Source organism: Epinephelus lanceolatus, chromosome 9, assembly GCF_041903045.1.
Source record: "Epinephelus lanceolatus isolate andai-2023 chromosome 9, ASM4190304v1, whole genome shotgun sequence".
Classification (NCBI taxonomy): domain Eukaryota; kingdom Metazoa; phylum Chordata; class Actinopteri; order Perciformes; family Serranidae; genus Epinephelus; species Epinephelus lanceolatus.
In genome coordinates this window covers 33,381,211-33,401,118 of record NC_135742.1, presented here as the reverse complement: position 1 = coordinate 33,401,118, position 19,908 = coordinate 33,381,211, and the positions used below count along the sequence as shown (strand labels likewise).

Sequence of the window (19,908 nt, the reverse complement as noted above, 5' to 3'; positions counted from 1 at the left end):
ACCATTTTTAAACCACCAAGCTAAGGTCAATAGTGAACGCAATTTTTTAAATTAACTTGACCCAGATTTTAATAATGGCAGCCTGCAAATCTTTGTCATGCAATGAGTATTTGTGTTGCATTGACAGGGAATGCATGGCATTTTCATGGTGCGTTGCTCTGACTGTCAGCTAAAAGTCCTGCCTACACTGACCGCATACTGTCTGCAGTTAAATAAATGACACTGAGAAAATACCTGGTACCAAAAGTGAGTCAAGCGGAGTGAAGTTGAGCCGAACCATACAGTGAAAATGAGGCTTAAGTTTTAGCCTTTGAAACTAACTATAAAAATATAAATGCATATAACGTGACATAAAGGCAGCATCTAGTTAAAATTCTGATTAAAACTATAATTCTTAGCCCACTGCCATACAGAGGTTACGTTTAGGAGCAATGCTCAGCCTGAAACCCTTACCTGCTGAGGAGAAGACACGATTTGTTGAATATTAGCCACAGTGGGTTGCTGCTGCACTATTTGCGGGAGCTTAGCCACCTGATAGGAAAAGTAAACAAGAAAATCTCATATCAACACACAAACCCACTGTTTATCTGCAAATATTTATTGTGCGGTGCTGACTGCCACTGATGATGTACCTGGATTTGTTGGGCTCCAGTGGGTTTCTGAGCCTGGGCGATAGATGTTGTAAAGAACTGGGTCTTAATGCCTGGTTGGAGTTGGGTGGTGGTAGCATAGGTCACCTTCTGCTGCGGTTGCTGGGCTGCCTGGGCTGCTTGCACTGTAACCTGCTGGGTACCAATCTAAGAGAAATAACAATACTGCAGTTAACTCCGATCACTTCATCTTTATAACCGATACATACTGAACTAATACAGTGGTGGAAAAAGGTTTTTGGACACCCTTAAAATTTTACACAATCTCAAATATTATCATGAAATATTTGTGGAAAAATCTTTTTTGTGTTTCAAAAGGTGTGGCTGCATTAGACAGATACAAACAAATACAAATTATATTTTTTTGTTTATTGTTTACAAGAAAAACTAACAAAACTAAATTCTTGACAGTTTCAATATGTCAGTTCTCAACATTGTTGGTATGTGTTCAAAACTGAACAAAAAATAAATAAACCATCACATCATCAAATTAATATTTAGTAGTCCTGCCATTGGCACGTAGTAGAACTCTAATCCTGGCTGGCATGTTCCCCATGAGCCTTTCACACTGTTGAGGGGTAATCTTGTCCCATTCTTCTTGAATTACTGCTTTTAATTCTTCTCAATTCTTTGGTTTATGCTTTGAAACAGACCTTTTGATAATCCACCACAGATTTTCAATGGGGCTCATGTCCAGGGATTGAGCTGACCACTCTAAGACCTGGATACTGTGCTCCTGCAGCCAAGTTCTACTGGCCTTGGAAGTGTGGCAAGGGGCATTATCTTGTTGAAACATCCAGTTTTTACCTCGACGGAACAGTGCACGCGCAGAAGGGAGCATGTGGGTTTTGAGAATGGTACAATACTTGGTAGAGTTCAATGTGCCATCACAGACAGTGAGATGACCAACACCAGCAGCGCTCATGCATCCCCAAACCATGATACTGCCTCCACCATGCCATGCTTGACAGTAGGTACTGTACATGCTGGAGATAATGCTTCGCCTGGCCTTCTGCGTACCCTCACATTAGTAGGAGGAAGATAAAGCTGGAAACTGGACTCATCTGACCACAAAATCTTCTTCCACTTCCTGGCTGTCCAGTTCTTGTGTGCCTGGGCCCAACGACGCCGGGCTAACCTCTGTCTCTCATTGATCAGGGGCTTCTTGATAGCCTTGTAGGACCTTAAGCCATGATCTAAAAGTCGGCCACGTACAGTGCGGGTGGAACGCTGGACACCAGTTTGGTTTGACCACTGCTGCTGAAGCTCCTGTGATGTCATTCGGCGGTTTTGCCTGCACATGCGGATCAGGATGCGGTCATTTCTTGCTGAAGAAACCCTTGGACGCCCAGATCTTGGTTTGTCTTCCAAGCTGTTGGTTCGTCTGTATTTCTGCAGAATGTATCCAACTGCTGAAGGACTGCATCTGCACTTCCTGGCTATCTGGCGGCAGCTGTACCCTACCTGGCTGAGAATCTTTATCTTCAGGCGTGTTTCCTGCGTTAGGTTCCTTGTTTTAGCCATTTTTGTGTCTGAAGAACTTTCAAATGTGCTGGCTTTATGTAGACATGAAGCTTGGCAACAAAAATTGTGTCTTTTAATAAAAAGAACAACCTTCATCACTGGTACCAAAATGACCCAATACTCAAAATTTCTTATGTATTATTATGGAACCAACCAATTTTAAATTTTTAATGGCTTTTTTAGGATTTATTTAGTATTTTGGCTGTGACTGTACTAAAAGAAATTGCACTTGAAGACCTAAGAGTGATTCTTAATGCAATATTTCACAAATGCATGGGGTGTCCGAAAACTTTTTTCCACCACTGTATACTTAACAAAGAGTGTACCAGAGTGGTAAAAAATCTGTTTATATGCTGTACTTGAAGCTTATTTGTGGTAAGAGACAAACAAATGATCAGTTGTGAACATGTGAAAGTCCACGTGTGTTTACCTTCTGCTGCACAGTGGCCTGTCCTTGCTGTGGCTGCCCTGCCTTCTGCTGAGCTGCGGCCGCCGCCTGAACTGCTGCCGCCTGCTGCTGCTTCTTCATCTGAAGCAGCTGCTGGACCTGCATCTGGGGGAAGGACGGCGTCAGCACAGGCCCACCTGACAGAGAGGAGAAAGAATAACATATTGAAACTGTAGGACGAATCAGAGGTTTGTGACAATAATAACAATAGCACAACAGGATGTCACATGAAAGGACATCCATCACAAACAATGCAGACCCAATAAACAACAAATACTGCTGCCTTTTTCGATTTGGATTTCAATCATGGGTGTATTATATTGTATATTATATATTATATTAAGAATATGATTGAAACAATAGCAAAATATAATTTAAAAAATTGCTCATAACTTTGAACATTAACTGGTTTGTAAAGCCTGTATGGACATGAGGAGCGACAATGAAGTCATAGAGATCCAATAAGACTTTTAACACACCTGTTTTCTGGGCCTGACCGATAGCCACACTAATGCCTGCTACAGTGACTGGCAGTGTAGTGACACCAGCTGATGAGACAACAGCTGGCACCACAGGAGGCTTGGTGAGGGTCACCTGGGCCGTTTGTCCTGCCTGTGCCTGAATCTGACCTTGAGTAGGCACTCGAGTCTGGGGAAGGAAACACGAAAAAATACAGTGTTGTAAACACACCACTTTCTCATTTCCTCTGATGTTGTTAGACAGCAACAACTTACAATTTCTGTATGTAGACTGTTAATAATACAATCCATCTTGTCTTTTGATTCATATGGTTCATACAGGTCCGATAGTAGTGCAGTACATTTCTCAAATACTTTAACAAGTTCTTCTGCATGTTGTACATTTTGTATTTATGTAAAATCCTTTTCACAGTCTTACCAGTCTGGCCACCTGCAGGTTGGCAACAGTGGTGCCGGTCAGCACAGCTCCAGGTCTGGGTGCTGCCACAGCTGTTAGCTGGGGATTGGCCTGGGCAGCCTGTGCAGGCTGCACCTGGGTGGCTTGCTGGGCCCCTGCAGCCTGTTGGCCCTGGGCTGCTGCTGCAGCCACTGCTGCAGCTACCTGCTGCTGCTGCTGCTGTTGCTGCTGCAGCTGCAACTTATGCTTGTGCATCTTTAACAACTCCTGTAAACACACAGATTGCAAGATAAAGATGAGCTAACTATTAAAGGTGTGATGATCTATTGATCTGGGTGGATTTATTGATTCATATCAACGATCCAATATCATTGATGCAAAGTGAAAACGTCATTCTTGTCTTTATCTTTAAGATATGCCTTTATTTTGAAATTCCCAAACATTGATTCACATTCCTAGAAGTGTAAATACACTGGTGGTGTACCTGGGGTTTGCCTACAGCCTTGATCTGTGGGGAAGCAGCCTGCTGTTGCTGTTGTTGCTGCTGCTGCTGGTGCTGTTGTAGCTGTTGTTGTCGGAGCATCTGCAGATGGGCCGGGGTGAGAGGCTTTCCTTGTGGCAGCTGCATACCTGTGGCTGGATGGAGGACAGACAGGTCAGATCTGTGAGACAGTAACAGGTACTTGAGGGATGTCTTGTCAGAGAAAGGCCTGTGGGCAGTGGAGTACCTGGTGTGACTTGAGTGACTAGTGAGCGAGTCTGCGACTGCACTGGGCTTAGAGTGGTAGAAACTACTGCAGATGCTGTCACTGGGGTAACGGCTCGTACACCCTGACCCGTAGCTATGGCGACCACCTCGGCAGGGGCAGCGGCGGCAGTGACAGCTCTCTGTTGTGCGTGGACAACCTGGGCTCCAGCTGCATTAGCAGGCTGGATGAACAACAACAAAAACAGCAACACAATGAGGAAAGGCTCCAACACTTTAAGTGGTCATTCTGTCTACAGGGTGGGTGTGGATTCTGCTTAATGCCAATACAAGGGCTGTTTGCGTCACGAATTCCTGTAAATAAGTAGGTGGCTGCATTAAGCCAGAGCAGCAGTGATAAATGAACATGACTCACAGACAGGGTGCCTGGTATGACTGGAGATGCCAGGCGTTTGTTGGCCTGGAAGGGACTTGGAGGAACTCCAGCGACTGTGTTCACAATCACATTCCCCCCTACAGTGGCTGGAAGAAACAAACAGAAATGAATTAACTACTGGAACACCAACCGCTCTGTAATGTGGACCATATGTGTGTCAGCGTACCAGCCTGGATGGTTGTGCCCACAGTGGCATTTTTTATGGCTCCAGCCTGAAAAACATGAAATGTATGAGTAAAGGCCTTCATTGGGTAAAGTGGCTTGTTTTGGATCTCACTGTATGTAGAAGAATACTGGATGTTTTGATTCTCACCAGAACAGCTGCATTAGGCACAGCAGCAGCTCCGGCCACTGTGGCAGCCTGAGGGACCTGAGCCTGGGCTTGGCCAGCGGCGGGAGTCTGGGCCTGGCCTGGTGCAGCCTGGGCCTGGGGAGCTCCAGCCTGCTGCTGGGCCAACTGCTGAGCCTTCTGCTGCTCTGCAAGGGCCTGCAAACACACACAATGCAAAGTCAATCAAAAATGAAAACTAGCGTTGTCAAAAAGATCGATTTATTAAAACATATCAAGCATTTAAATACTTGTTTTCTACAGTACCATTACACCAGTACCAGGAACTCTTTCTCGCTCTGTTATAGTTAATATTTACCAGTCATTCTGCTGTTCTCTGCTACTTACCAAGAAAAGCAAAGTTGTTGTCATGCTATAGCCTTGTTACATTTAATACTTTGATGAAATTAAAATGGTATGCCCCCAATGTCTATTTTTGTCCATGGTAAAGAAAATAGTATTGAATATCGATATTTTTCAAGGCACTGTTTCAAAGTTAGATATTCCAGTTTTGTGACAACAACAATGCAAACATGTCAATGAAGATGAAAAAGAGCGCCACTTGGATCTGACAGGGATGAAACACAAAGTGGGCGCTCATGATTCATGCTAAACGTCAACAATTACATTGCCAACAATCACCTTTTTCTCCTTGGCAATCCTTTCAGCACGTTGAGATGCCACCTGAATGGGAGGCAGGGGCTTGTCATAGCTGATCCCGCTGAAGAAGAGAATTTTTTTTAAATTTATATGTATATTTTTTTTATCAGATTTGAGGAATAGATATTAAAAGTATAAAAATGGCAACTAAACACACCTTTCTGCCAAAACCGAGGCATGTTTGGGATTCTTCTGGAATGGATTCATGCCAAGCCTGTAAGTAGTATAAATTCAATTAATTTATTAAGGGAATGTAGCATCTGAACCTGATTTTCTTGAGATAGACAAAAACTGCATGAATTTCCTGAAATGAAAGCCTGTCATGAAAAGCTTGTTTTCAGTTTTGTTAATCTCCTGCTTTGGTGTTAGCTCCGTGGTGAGACTTCTGCATTCATTGTAAACAGAGATTCATCAGTACTTACAGTGGTTTGATTGGTGGACTTCTCTTGCTAGCGATGATCTTCATGAGTTCAAAGCGGCTGTTGTAGAGCTGAATGTGAGTGGCATTGTCATCCTGTGTGTAGATCTGACAGGTCCTTAGAGGGCGGCTGTTCTTAGACTGAGTGAGTACAAAGACATGGTACAAAGAAAAACAAAAAACAATAGTTAGGCCGGGAATTCGAGAGAAAAGAAACATTTATCAAATACAAAGGCCAGGATAGTGTACCTTGTATATGCTCTTGGTTTTCTTCTTGGGGTTTGCCTCATACACCAGCTGCAGTAAAGTTAGACATGATTTAGACAAACAAGTATAAAGTGAGTAAGCCAAGTAGTGTGACTCTGCCTTCTCTCTCTCCTTCTCTATTACCTTGCCCTCTTCTCTGGGAATGATGACATTCTCATAGCGGTTGCGACACTGTTTGGGCGATCGGTAGATGCGGCTGCATGAGTTCACCACATCGCTCACCAGATCCCAGTTAGGAGTGTGGGCAGGAGACACGATTGTCAGGTTCAGAGGCAACTCCAGCAGCTGCTTTACAGCCTGTCAGACACAGTGATATTTGGACATTGAAAGCACACATAGTATAACTTGTTTTATTACGTAAAGTGCAATTCAAGATGTATTCATTTCCATCAACACATCTGGAAAGGAAGATCAACATGGAAGCTGATAGTGGAGCCAGTACCTGAAGCAGAGCCCAGTCCTCACTGATGAGCCACTCGGGGTTGTCCTGGCCAGCCTCCATGGCAGGTTTAACCAGCGAGGGTAGGGGTTTGGCAAAGGGCGCTTGCTGCTTGAGGGAGAAGTTCTTTTTCTGGTCCTTGCCCTCTCGGCGAACTTTGAGCATGCTGGCCTTTTCGAAAAGTGAGCGTGGAGGAATGACCGTCTCCCCATGGCCCTTCTTCTTCTTTCTGGCTGCTGCTAGACAAACACACTCCAGTGAGGACAGAGAAAGCAAACTAACCTGCAATAACACTTCATGTATCTATCTTTAAAAAATATATCTATTAAAATACACATTTACTCCAGATTTTACAACAATTCCTTGTCTGAAACCAGACAAAACTACTGTTTAGAGCAAAACCAAATATTCTCAGTAAATATATATATATATAACTAAATATGTAGTGCAGGACTGACGTATTGTTGTACAAAGGAGTAAATGAAGACCTTGACAACAAATCTTGTTTTACCTGAGGGGTCCATCTTGAGTCTCTTGTGCTCCTTGCGGATGTAGATCGGAGGCAGCTTGGACTCTGGCATAGGTGTGGTGTCATACATCAGCATCATCACAGAGTCGATATAAATGTCATTGTCATCCTGTGGTGGTGTGGGTGGAGTCCAAAGCTGTGTTGGAAAATCACAAGTCAGAATATAGACAGAAGACAGGGTGGGAGTTCATGATATGCCTCAATACAAATAAATGAAACTGGGAGGAGAACAGCAAAGATCCAAATTCAGATAATACAAGGATTTATGTAAAATGTTCACATATAATCAATTTATCAACTGATCAAATCAATTTATTAGACACAGCTTAAAACATTGTGCATAATTTAACTGCTTTCTAATTACATCACATTTGGTGTCTTACCGGCATGATTTCTGTGTGGCCGTCCTCGGCATCAAATACATACTCCTGTTGAAAGGCACAGAAAAGGTTAATGTCAACAACTGTGCAGCACAATCCACGCACCACTTCTCGTTTGATTAGCAGAGATCACAATGGCCACCCACCATGTTGTAGGCATCCTCTCTGGTGTAAGTGAAGAGATCTTCATCTCCCTCCATAATCTGCCGCTCCTCCTCCTCCTCCTTCAGCTTCTGCAGCTGCTGCTGCTCCCAGCCTCTCTTAGAGCACTCCAACTGCTCCTGAGGAACATAAACATGAATTAATCAGTCAGATTTATTAAGGGACAAATGGTGCACTTATACCAACACAGTAGAGTAGAAACGATTAGTTGATAAATGGACTGATTTCCATATCTATACTACTGTAAATCTGTAAATATATGCCTCAAGTCTGTGTAATAAAAATCTTTGGTTACATTACAGTTGAAGTTACCTTGAGAGCAGTTTCATCGTCACTGATGTGGAGGTACTCCAGGTAATGCAGGGCATACCTTTCAATTGGTGTGAGCTGTTTATGAGAAGGGAAGCAAATGTAAAAATATTTGTTTGCATTATTCATTTTATTTCAGTGTTTTTCTTGTATTTTCCAGGATACATTAAAAAAGTAAAGCTACCTGTTCCATGACTGCATTCAGCTCTTCTTTCTGAGCAGGCTCCTCTTTAGCTTGGCTCTCTGACTCCTGGTTGTCCTCTGCTGACTCCTTCCCTACCAACTCCTCGTCCTGTTGCTCTTGCTCTTCCTCCTCTGGCAGGGCATCCAGATTAATGCTGTGGAGAGCCTGGATGTAGGGTCTAGCAACTCTGGGAGAAATGGCCTCAGAGGCAGATGGCTCCTGGTGAAGAACCACAAACTCCTCCACCTTCTCCCCCGAGCCTGCCTCCACCTCAAACAGATCTTGGATCGTCCGCTGAAAACACAAAGTATCAGGTCAGTTACTAAATGTCCCAGGCTTTCATGTATTTTTCATATATCAAGCTTTAAGCAAATATAAGGATTAAAGTGTGTACTGTTTCGAAACTCCAGGACAAGACCACAGTGAGTTCATCTTACTTGTGTGAGGAAAGCCAAGGTGTAGTCAGTTCCCTGGGCAGCAACCTCTCTGATCAGGTCCTTAGTGCCATTCTTCAGTAGCTTCTCTTCAATGGAGTTCCCACTCTCCAACCTGGGAAACACACAAAAAATAAGCAAGAGTAGCACCAAAGTCCTTAAATATCAGTGTTTAGTAAGGGATCTCTCATCAGGATTTTTGGGGCTGTTCAACAATCACTGGAAGCTGTATTGGCGAATACCCATGACTGATCATGAAGTCTATCTGAAGGTATTTAGCGGGTAGCATTATTTATTTATTGAACTGTTCTGAACAACATCGGAGATTTAAGAGTTGCATAATGTTGCTATTCACAGTAGGATCTGTGGATAATAAGGGCATTGCTTTTGGAAAGAAAAGTAGCTGTTGGATTTTTGAAAAATGATATCTTCAATGCTTTGAATGCTACAAACAGACATCACAGCCACCTCCAATGTGCTGGAGTGGAGATTCAGAGATAGAAATTTCACAACTTGGCCACATTAAACAAAATCTACCAACATTGTTGGACACAATCAGAGATAAATGAGATTTTTCTTTCCAACTTGGGTGAACCAAACCTTCCAAAATACACTATGCAGGCTTTTACTAAAAAAAACAATGGATAGATTCAGACTAAAGTAACCCTTCTCAATCATCTCTTATGACCCACCAGAGGTGTGTGGCAGTGTATTTTTCTGCAGAGACTCTGCACTCTGCCTGTACTTTCTTATTTTCTGTGTTAGGGACATTTATGGTCATTCACTCATATCAGGTGAGGTCTAGACTTTATAAAAAGGTGGCGACCACGTGCCAGACCATATGCAGCAGGCATATAAGAGACAAAGTGCTGAAAACACACAAGTATAACGAGGCAAAAAGCCAAATGAAAGTGAATCTGAGGTTGGTTTTTACTATCACTTTAGCTGGCAAACGCGTTTACAAACTATAACCCACGATCCTGCCTAGTATGACCGTGCCACTACAACCAAAAGACAAATTAAATGTATAGAGTAGGTCTGTTAAGTACAACATATAATCACAATCACAAGTTAAAATACACAACCAGTTTTCTGTGTGGGTTATTTTCAGAAGTTGAATCGACTCTGTTCCATTGAGATGTTACAAGCAATCTAATCAGCCCTGCATTTTCAGTCAAAGATACAAAACGGTTCAAATCCTAAAGAAATGCAGATGAAAAAGACCTGGTATATTAAATCAGATGCCATGACAGTATTATGGGCATGAGCAGGACAAAACAAAGCTAAATGTTAAGTGTTCTGCAGCATTTAGTGCAGTGCGTGTATAAGCAAAGAGAGATGTCTGTCTGCACTTAGTACAGGCAGATGAGCTGGATGTCAGGTTAGCAGTAAACCATGACTGTAACAGTGAATGCTCAATGTGAGCTTCAGTTTGACAGAACCACCAGACCAGTGAAGCCATTTCAGCGGCGCCTAAAGAAATTGCCTTGTGTCATTTGATCGGTCTTGATAGTCACCGTCAATCAAACTATTTAGAATGAATATCACCCAATAACACTCAGTGGCCAATCAACTGGACAATCCTTAATATTTATAAGAAGGTTATATCTACAGTTTTGCAAGTAATGAGTTAAGGAACATTAAAATGAAGAAAACCTAAAACACATTTCCCTGTATTAATAATATCACCTGTATATGTGTATATCCTTGGAACGTCCTATTTTGTCACACCACTCCTGGGTGCGGGCGTCCATGCTGGGATTGAGGTCTGTGTCGTAGAAGATGATGGTGTCTGCATCAAACAACGTCCCAACAGCAGAGCAGCAGCGGTTGGTCAGGATGCTGCAGAACACCTTCCTGTTCCTGTTAAACTTCTTCATATTCTCCTGAAAAGACACAACATTAAGCACATGAACAGACTGGAAAAAGGCTAAAAAAGAAGCTGTTGACAATACACTTTAAGAATTACACTTATTTCACACTTGGAATAAATTATGCAGCAGCAAATAGAAAAGACCTAAACCCATGAGCCCAGACGGTGATCTCATTGTCCCTTTGTTGAGCCAGAAATGTCTATGAACAGGTTCAAACTACAATATAAAGTCAACAGATAAATGTATCTGTCCATGTTTAGTAACAACAGTACTTCATACTTTTTGTGGTTTAAAAGTTTAATGGTGACCAAAGACAGAAGCAACCTTGAGGATGACAGGGCCCTTCAAACAACTGAGTTGTTACTGATCGATGTAACATGTGACCCGTTCTTGGGTCTCACATGACTTTGCTGTCACATGATGATATAAAACTTGACCTGCACATAAAAGGTATGAAGAACGTTCTTGGATCACGAGGAGGACAGATAGAGAATCTATATACACTTTTGCACTTCAAAGCACATGCTTGCCCACTACCAGTCAACTGTTATACCTGGTCCCATTGCTCTCCATGACAACAGTTGATGCTATAATTAGACACATCAATTCTAGCAACACAATGGCAGATTTTTGATGCAGGTAATGCTGACTTAGCTTCAGCTTTGAAGCTTGTTGAGTTTGGTTTGTCAGAACCAGTGTAAGTGGTGGTGAATTTACCTCTCGTTCATCAGGGGTGAAGCTTTCATCGACCCGCACATAACTGAGCTGCCTGTAGTCTAGGAAGGTCTCCAGGATGTCTAGCATCTTCACCATCTGAGTAAAGATGAGGACGCGGCGGTTTTCTGACCTAAGCTTCTGTAGCAAAATGGCAAGAGCTTCCAGTTTACCTTTGGAAAAGAAAAATATCAAAAGTTATTATTCCTGGCAAGGTCAGACGCTTAACTTTGCAGCTGAGGTACACCCTGCTGGAACACCACAGAAAGGTTTACTTTAGTTGTATAGTGACAGTGACTACAAAGAGTATAGAGGCCCTCATTTATTAATATAACACACAAACCAGTGCAGAAATCATCTAATGATAGGATTCATGCGTTATCCATGACTGTACGTTCAGTCTTCTGTCGTACATTTGTTTTATAACTGAGGGCCAGTGTCTGCTAATTTACAGGTGCAGTTTTTTCTGTAATCCCAACAGTTTTTACAATAGTTACACTGGCTTGGAATACTGGATCCGAGTAAAGGAAAAAGGCCCATTTACCCCAATTTTTCATTGTGTTTTACATTATATTTTTTCTTTAAACAGTTCCGACAAGCACACAGATGACATGAGCACTGTTTCTTTTTATTTCTATTTAAATATTGTGTTTACAGGTGACTGCATTTCCTGTGTACAAGAGACAGAGTGTATGGACAGCCTGTTCTTCTGTTTGAAGAAAGCTACACTAAGCCAAATATGGAATGAGTCATTCACTCTGTGTAGGCAGAAGGATAACAGTGATGTTTCTACATAAATATTGGTTTAGTTAGTAACATTGTAAAAACTGATACATGTTTTTAGGTCATTCATTTTGCAGTCCCAGCTTGCTGCATTCCAAAAAAAAAAACAACAACAAAAAAAACAAAAACAAAAACAAAACAAAAAAAGATGCTAGACTAACCTGAGTCCATCTGCATTAGCTGCAGGTCAGAAAAACAGAGGAGACGCCTGGAAGCCAAGTGGTGGATGTCAGCACTGTGGGGGGCAGAGGCCTCCTGTAGCCGACAGTGAAGGGACTTCTGCTCAAGGCTGTAGGGAACTGGGGGATTGGCTGCATACAGGTGAGGAGGTGGGGCTACAGCTGGAGGCACCACACATACCAGCCTAAAACATGACAACAGACAAACATTATTTGGATTGAGAAACATATGGCACTGAATTGTGGTGAAAGGTAAGTTGTTAGTTTATTTTACAAAGATGATGGTAGAAATCATGTTTATTTTTAATACTGCAGCAAAAGTGTTGTTTTACCCGACCAATGCAGTTCTAACAACATGGCCAGTAAACTACACATAACCACAATGAATGGCTTTATAAGGTGTTTTATGATGGCCTCAAACTTCATGTGCAGTAAAGATTTCAGGAGGCTTCTTTACTGAGCTGAAGTACCTCTTGATAAGGCTGTTGGCAGCCTCCAGGCGGTCCTCCACAGAGAGCAGAGTGGACTGCAGTGTAGAGGTGGTAGCCACGCAGGTTCTCTGGGCCCTGAGGCAGCTCTCTCTGCCCACCCACCTCCAGCCTCCAGCAGTCAGGGCAGAGTGACCAGGTTCTGTGCTCAAAGTGCACGCCTGCAGCAGGTCTGAACCGTACAGCACTCTGCGGCTACAGCGTCGCTCGTTTGCCTCAAACAGACGGGTCAAACGTTCCTTCAGCTTTTGAGTCTTTTCTTCTGAAGACTCCTGATCATTACATTGAGAGATGGTACACACAAAAATTTAGTTTGCATGCTGTAAAATGTTTCAGGCATCATAAACATGACTTTGCTTGGTGGTGTACTGACCTGAGAGCCCGCATGAGCTGCAGCAGTGAGCTTGGTGGGAGATGATGTGGCATTTGTTGTTACACCCAGTGCTTAAAAAGAAATACAGAACGTCAATAGAAGAATAAAATTTCAATTCATTAAAGCAGCGCTATTGCAATTGCCAGTGTTTAACCTAATGGGGATGAGGTAGCATTTTATGTCACACAAAACCTATTAACTTTCACCATTATAATCATACTGGTACTAGATGATGTTACTAAATAACTGATTAGGAGACAGTCAAATAGAGATAATAATGCAATATTTTCACTGTGAATGAGTCACCTTGTTGGGCTGTTGACAGAGCGGGATGAGGTGTGCCAGGTGTAGATGAGGCGTTGGAGGCAGGGACAGCCTGTGGCATTGTTTGCATTACCATGGATCCCTGAGGCCTGATGATCTGCTGCCCTGGAGCTGACACAATCTGCAGGATGTTGCCTAAATCCATGACACAAATTAAGCAACAAATGTAAGAGGTGCACTCTCAAAACCCAACACTAGCTTGAGTGGCAGTTAGGATTCACATGGCCATTAAAATACATGTGAAAAATAAAACAATGCTTATTGATTTAAATCCAATTGGACTTTAAGACAAAATCTTCAATCTTCAATCTTTAATTGTATCCAAGGTATACTGACAGCAGGTAACAGAAAGACAGGAAATAAGGGGAGAGAGGAGGATGACATGCAACAAAAGTCCCCTGCTATAATCAAACCAGCGAAGTTGCAATTACAGTCAGGTCCATAATTATTTGGACAATGATACAGTTGTCATCATTTTGGCTCTGTACACCACCACAATGGGTTTTAAATGAAACAATGAATACCTGCTTAAAGTGCAGACTCTAAGCTTTCATTTAAGGCTTTTTTCAAAAATGTAGTATGAACCGTGTAGGAATTACAACCATTTCTTCACACAGTCCCCCAACTTTAAGGGCTCATAAGTATTTGGACAAACTAACATAATCATAAATTAAACAGTCAGTTTTAATACTTGGTTGCAAATCCTTTACAGTCAATGACTGCCTGAAGTGTTGGACACATAGGCATCATCAGATGCTGGGTTTCTTCCCTGGTGATGCTCTGCCAGCCCTTTACTGCAGCCGTCTGCACTTCCTGCTTGTGTTTTGGGTGTTTTGCCCTCAGTTTTGGCTTCAGCAAGAGAAACGCATGCTCAATTGGATTCAGGTCAGATGATATGACTTGGCCACTTCTTTGCCTTAAAAATGTCTTTGGTTGCTTTTGCAGTATGCTTCAGGTCATTGTCCAACTGCACTGTGAAGCATCGTCCAATGAGTTTTGAAGCATTTGGTTGAATCTGAGCCGATAATGTAGCCCCAAACACTTCAGCTTTCATCCTGCTGCTCTTGTCAGCAGTCACATCATCAATAAATACAAGAGAACCAGTTCCACTGGCAGCCATACATGGCCATGACATAACAGTACCTCCACCATGCTTCACTGATGAGGTGGTGTGCTTTGGATCATGAGCAGTTCCTTCCCTTCTTCCTTCTCTTGTCTTCCCATCATTCTGGTAGTTGATCTTTGTTTTATCTGTCCATAGTATGCTGTTCCACAACTATACAGGCTTTTTAGATGGTTTTTGACAAACTCTAATCTGGCCTTCCATTTTTAAGGCTAACCAATGGTTTGCATCTTGTGATAAACCCTCTGTATTTATTCTAGTGAAGTCTTGTCTTGCTTACAAGAGCAGCAGGATGAAAGCTGAAGTGTTTGGGGCACCATTATCTGCTCAGATTCAACTAAATGCTTCAAAACTCATTGGACGATGCTTCACAGTGCAGTTGGACAATGACCTGAAGCATATTGCAACCATAAAGCAACCAAAGTCATTTTTAAGGCAAAGAAGTGGAATGTTCTGCAATGGCCAAGTCATATCATCTGACCTGAATCCAAATGAGCATGCGTTTCTCTTGCTGAAGCCAAAACTGAGGGCAAAACACCCAAAACACAAGCAGGAAGTGCAGACGGCTGCAGTAAAGGGCTGGCAGAGCATCACCAGGGAAGAAACCCAGCATCTGATGATGCCTATGTGTCCAACACTTCAGGCAGTCATTGACTGTAAAGGATTTGCAACCAAGTATTAAAACTGACTGTTTAATTGATGATTATGTTAGTTTGTCCAAATACTTATGAGCCCTTAAAGTTGGGGGACTGTGTGAAGAAATGGTTGTCATTCCTACACGGTTCATACTACATTTTTGAAAAAAGCCTTAAATGAAAGCTGAGAGTCTGCACTTTAAGCAGGTATTCATTGTTTCATTTAAAACCCATTGTGGTGGTGTACAGAGCCAAAATGACGACAACTGTATCATTGTCCAAATAATTATGGACCTGACTGTACATGGTATGCGTCTTAAGCTGAGGCCATCAGGCACTTTCAATGCCCTGAGGTGTTATAGACAAGTAGAATAAGCATCCATAATTTCATGTAAAGGTCAAGATGTCAAAGGGTCAGAAAACAGATAACTAAGTTGAGATAAAAGTGTGACAATGAGATGTACTTTACCGAGTGTACCTTGGAGCTGCAAGGGTTGTCCAGTGGTGAGCTGGCGGAGCTGGCTGGGGGACAAAGTGAACTTGTTTCCCTGAAACTGCAAAGTGACAGGAGTCTCTGGCTGGGAGATACGATTCTGACTGCCTGCAATGTTGGCCAACTGGGCAATCTTCACCACGTCTCCACCTTCAATGGAAAGAACAGACAATTCATCAAAGACAGCATTAAAAAGTCAGCTGAAATGTCAGACAGTGTAATAGGAACAAAACCATATGCTCTGCATCAGTTAGTTAAAGGGTGAAAAAGAGACAAGACATGCAGAACCAGGGTGGATTATTTAGAGGAACGAGCACAGCCGCCCTCCACAACAGAACCATAGCAGCTCCTACTTTAACAAACCCTGAAGGGAAAAGAAAATGGCTGTAAGGGCAGTCCTCAGGTGAGACAGAGAGCCTGAAACATACACATACATAAAGCATTGAACTTGATGCCTTTTCATGGAGGTAGACTTAGGGATGGTGATACCCTGTCAATTAAAAGTCTTTGAACACCCCCTATTAATCAGTCACTACTATTATGATAATTAATCAATCTTTTAAAAGGATAATTATTGTTTTCATTTTGATGGGCATGTGGAAACACTGGTTTACCCTTTTAAGACATTTTAGATAAAGCAATGTGCTCATTCTGGTAGGCCCTTACATTAGAAAATGTATGAGAGAAAAGAGGTGCAAATGAGAAATTTATTGGTTATAAACCTTCTCACGTAATACATTTTTGGAAATTAATACAGTACAAAGACAAGATAATTCAAACTGATAAACTTTTTTATCATTTCTTTGTGTCACATTTCTTTGTGTCACTTTGTGTCAGTCCATCTCAGATGAGCTTGAACCCAGAGAAGTCCTGCCTTTCTGGATGTTGTTGATGATATCATGGACTATAGATGGTGAAAACCCCAAAGTTCCTGCACTATTTCTTGGACTATTTGCCCAAACAGGTTTTCACAAAGTGGTGAATATTGCGCCCTTCTTGTTTGTGAACAGCTGAGCCTTTAGAGGATGTCTTTTTATACCCAATCATGATACTATCACCATTACAAATTCCCAAGTTTACCTGTGGAATGTTCCAAACAGATGTTTTTGAGCATCCCAAAACTTTCCCAGTTCTTTGTTGCCCCTGTCCTAACTTTTTGGAATGTGTTGCAGGCATTAAAATCAGAATGAATGAATATTTACGAAAAACAATAAAGTTAATCGGTTTAAACATTGAATATCTTGTCTTGTATGTACTGTATTCAACTGAATATAGATCGAAAAGATGTTTGTTTTACATTTTGTCCCAACTTTTTTGGGAATTGGGGTTGTATTTTGAGTTTTGGTTGTAAACTCAGTTATTTTCTTCACCCTTTAACAGACTGTCATATTCAAAAGTTATTAACTGCATGAAGTATTAACAAGAACACATTGCCATTTTGTGGGCACAAGATATTAGTGTGCATGAATCATTAAGTTGAGTTTATGTCTACTGATATATATATGTTCACAGACTATCAAAACATTTACTTTCTGGGCTTAATTGACACATAAACAATGTTAACTTTAAGAATCATATTCAAGGGGTTTCAGCAACCTTAGTTCCACAAAGTTGGAAATTTAGAAACAGCAGAAGCCAATGAGATAAGCCAGTGAATAATTAATGTGTCTATATTCTGATTCTGTGTGTTGTTATTGAAAAGGTTTCTCTGTTCACATTTAAGGCGGGAAGGGTTGGCAATTTGTGGGACCATTTCAACATGCTTTACAGTGATGCTCAACATCAGAGTGAAATCATAACATTAGCAAAGAAATAAAACAAAACAACCAAAGCTTTGGGCTTCCTGCAGCTGGGCTGATGCAAGAGACAAAAGAATATTAGTAAACTGGGAGAAACAAAATTATTAAAAGAAGGGGGAGGACATAATAATTAAGTTAAACAGTGTCATGATGTGTGGTATAACATAAGTGGGTTGTTCATAGTGTACATGCAGGTTTGGAGAAAGAAATTGGAGAATGCTGAGGCTGTGGAGATGCTGCTGATATGGCTACAGATCTGATCATACAGGGAGATTTTTTTCATCACGAGTTGTATAACTATTGATAAATGTCATCTCTGCCATGAGCAAAATTGCTGCACCACCAGTGCTGCTACCATTGCAAGTTTGAGTCTATGTCTGGACAAGTGAAGACTGAACACATATCAGCAGTGCCCCAAGTAAAGGCCTCAGTGTAGAGCAGCCCATACTCTTGTGCCAGAGGTGGAGGGGAAATGCTGAGAGGGAGGGGAGGCCACTTACTAGGCAACCGTGCCTGGGCCTGAGATGTAAGAACCAGCCTCTGGGACAGTAAGCTTGGCTGGATGGCATGGCTGGGGGCTAGAGCTGGCCTGGGGACCTGTGCTAATGCTGGCTGGCCGATGGGAGCAATGGATCCCACGACTGTGCCAGCTAAGGTCTGGCCCAAGGCCACAGAGGCAGCCCCCAACACATGCTGCCCAATGCCACTGTTCCCAGAGGAGGCTACAGTGGAGGCGGCAGTGTTGCTGCTGCTGCTGACAGGAGGGGTAGTCTGGGCTCTCTGAGTAGCTGTTCCAACCACTGTGAAGTACAAGGCAATGGGGTATGGGACTACATGTTAGGGGAACCCAATATTCAGTCAGATTATCAAAACGAACAGTTTCCTCCATATAAATCACTCAGCAGTAGTGGGCCAACACAGCAAGCATGATTAGAGATGTTATTAATAATTATAAACAGACTGATCACTGTTAGGGATGCACCGATTTTTTGGCCTAACATTGGTAATGGATAATATTGACCTTGTTGACAGCCATAGGGCTACCACCAAACACGCTGACATTCACAGATGGCAGCGGACTATGTTTTTTTGTTGTGTCACATAATTTTGCTCAGGCTACAAAGCAGAGCTTGAGACCAGTACCCTTTTTCCACGCTTATGCACTGGCTTGGCTTGGCTTGGTTTGAGCCTTTACAGTGGCAGGGTTTGTGGCTCCATTACAACAGGGCTACCTGCTTGAAGGTGTGTCTTTAACTGATGACGGCTTGTCTTGAGTGACAATGTTTAAAAGCAGCAGGCTGATGGCTAAAGGTCCCCCATTATTTTGCTGCAAGTGTTTTTCTATCACACAGCAGGGCAGGTAACAGAAATGTATCTGTTGAGTGTAAGCTGTTTGCAGAGGTGCAGTAAAAGCCTGTTGTCTGCAGCTCTTCATCTAACATCCTACTGTGACTGTGCTTATTCTCTTTCTCCCTGCGGTATTAACAGACTTGTTTTTACTGAAGAAAGACAGCTAACAAAGCTCTGCTAATTTGGTATTAAACACATTTAATTTTCTATAGATTCTTCAAAACAAATGTCCCTTGTGATTTTGTTATGTAAATGCTTGTACTGTGAAGCAGCAAATAAGGAAATGTTGGGTTTTCATCAGCAATAACTTAACACGACTCCTTACGGCTGAAAGCGACCAGGAAACAGTAAAATAAAGTAGATATAATAAATACAATCAGGGACGCAGAGGAGAACTAAACTCCAAACCATAGAGATTCAGTTAGAAGCTACAAAAGTATTGAGAGCTAAACACACAAACACTTTTAAAATCATCTTTATCTCTGGTCTCTTGCGCAGAGACCTGAGTTGAGTCTCTTAAGACACGCTTGTTTCTGGGGGAGAAGGGGGATCGTCGGGGGTTGGATGCGGTCAGTAAGATGTCATTGCTACCTGCTTAGAGGCAGTTAGGCATGCTTTTGGCCCTTCACCAGAGATGGTCCAGCTTTAGCGCAGCACGGATCAGTGCATCTTAACCGATAACGGAAAGACAAATCAGCATGGTTTGACTTGGTGCAACCGAATGTGGTAAAGGAAAAAGGGTATAATGTGTCCCAGCTTCCCAGGGACAACAGAAAATGTGCTGTGGATGAACAGAGATCCTTTGTGGTACACCTTTGTTATAAAAGGACACAGGAAACTCCCTATTGACACATCAAGGGACGCACCATATTTTTTACCTAATAATGCTACATTATGCAGAAGAGAGCTAGTTAATGTTGGCCGTTAGCAGATGGTTCAGCTCGTGGAGGAGGCCTTGACTTATAACGTAATATGTTCAAGCTCTATTCAGTAAAAATGAGTATTGAGCAAAGGTAAATTAGA

General features: G+C 42.2%; 1 protein-coding gene across 5 annotated transcripts in view; it reads right to left on the bottom strand.

Annotated features, from left to right (window-relative positions):
- Positions 1-19,908, bottom strand: part of ep400 (E1A binding protein p400) — a 34,579-nt gene that overhangs the window by 1,749 nt on the left and 12,922 nt on the right. For 2 of the 5 annotated variants that reach the window (XM_033619048.2, XM_033619050.2), the window contains 30 exons: positions 18,036-18,335; positions 15,713-15,886; positions 13,468-13,620; positions 13,162-13,232; positions 12,771-13,060; positions 12,283-12,485; positions 11,342-11,511; positions 10,440-10,636; positions 8,754-8,865; positions 8,317-8,610; positions 8,136-8,210; positions 7,808-7,942; positions 7,665-7,709; positions 7,264-7,417; positions 6,756-6,988; positions 6,437-6,610; positions 6,296-6,343; positions 6,051-6,187; positions 5,786-5,842; positions 5,611-5,689; positions 4,954-5,127; positions 4,807-4,852; positions 4,620-4,726; positions 4,227-4,428; positions 3,983-4,134; positions 3,520-3,765; positions 3,102-3,270; positions 2,605-2,759; positions 633-797; positions 454-531 (listed from right to left, as the gene is read on the bottom strand). In XM_033619048.2, coding sequence (XP_033474939.2) covers positions 454-531; positions 633-797; positions 2,605-2,759; positions 3,102-3,270; positions 3,520-3,765; positions 3,983-4,134; positions 4,227-4,428; positions 4,620-4,726; positions 4,807-4,852; positions 4,954-5,127; positions 5,611-5,689; positions 5,786-5,842; positions 6,051-6,187; positions 6,296-6,343; positions 6,437-6,610; positions 6,756-6,988; positions 7,264-7,417; positions 7,665-7,709; positions 7,808-7,942; positions 8,136-8,210; positions 8,317-8,610; positions 8,754-8,865; positions 10,440-10,636; positions 11,342-11,511; positions 12,283-12,485; positions 12,771-13,060; positions 13,162-13,232; positions 13,468-13,620; positions 15,713-15,886; positions 18,036-18,335 — 4,595 coding nt within the window. The remainder of the gene's footprint in view (positions 1-453; positions 532-632; positions 798-2,604; positions 2,760-3,101; positions 3,271-3,519; positions 3,766-3,982; positions 4,135-4,226; positions 4,429-4,619; positions 4,727-4,806; positions 4,853-4,953; positions 5,128-5,610; positions 5,690-5,785; positions 5,843-6,050; positions 6,188-6,295; positions 6,344-6,436; positions 6,611-6,755; positions 6,989-7,263; positions 7,418-7,664; positions 7,710-7,807; positions 7,943-8,135; positions 8,211-8,316; positions 8,611-8,753; positions 8,866-10,439; positions 10,637-11,341; positions 11,512-12,282; positions 12,486-12,770; positions 13,061-13,161; positions 13,233-13,467; positions 13,621-15,712; positions 15,887-18,035; positions 18,336-19,908) is intronic. The other 3 variants (XM_033619049.2, XM_033619051.2, XM_078170877.1) reach the window with 3 other exon arrangements.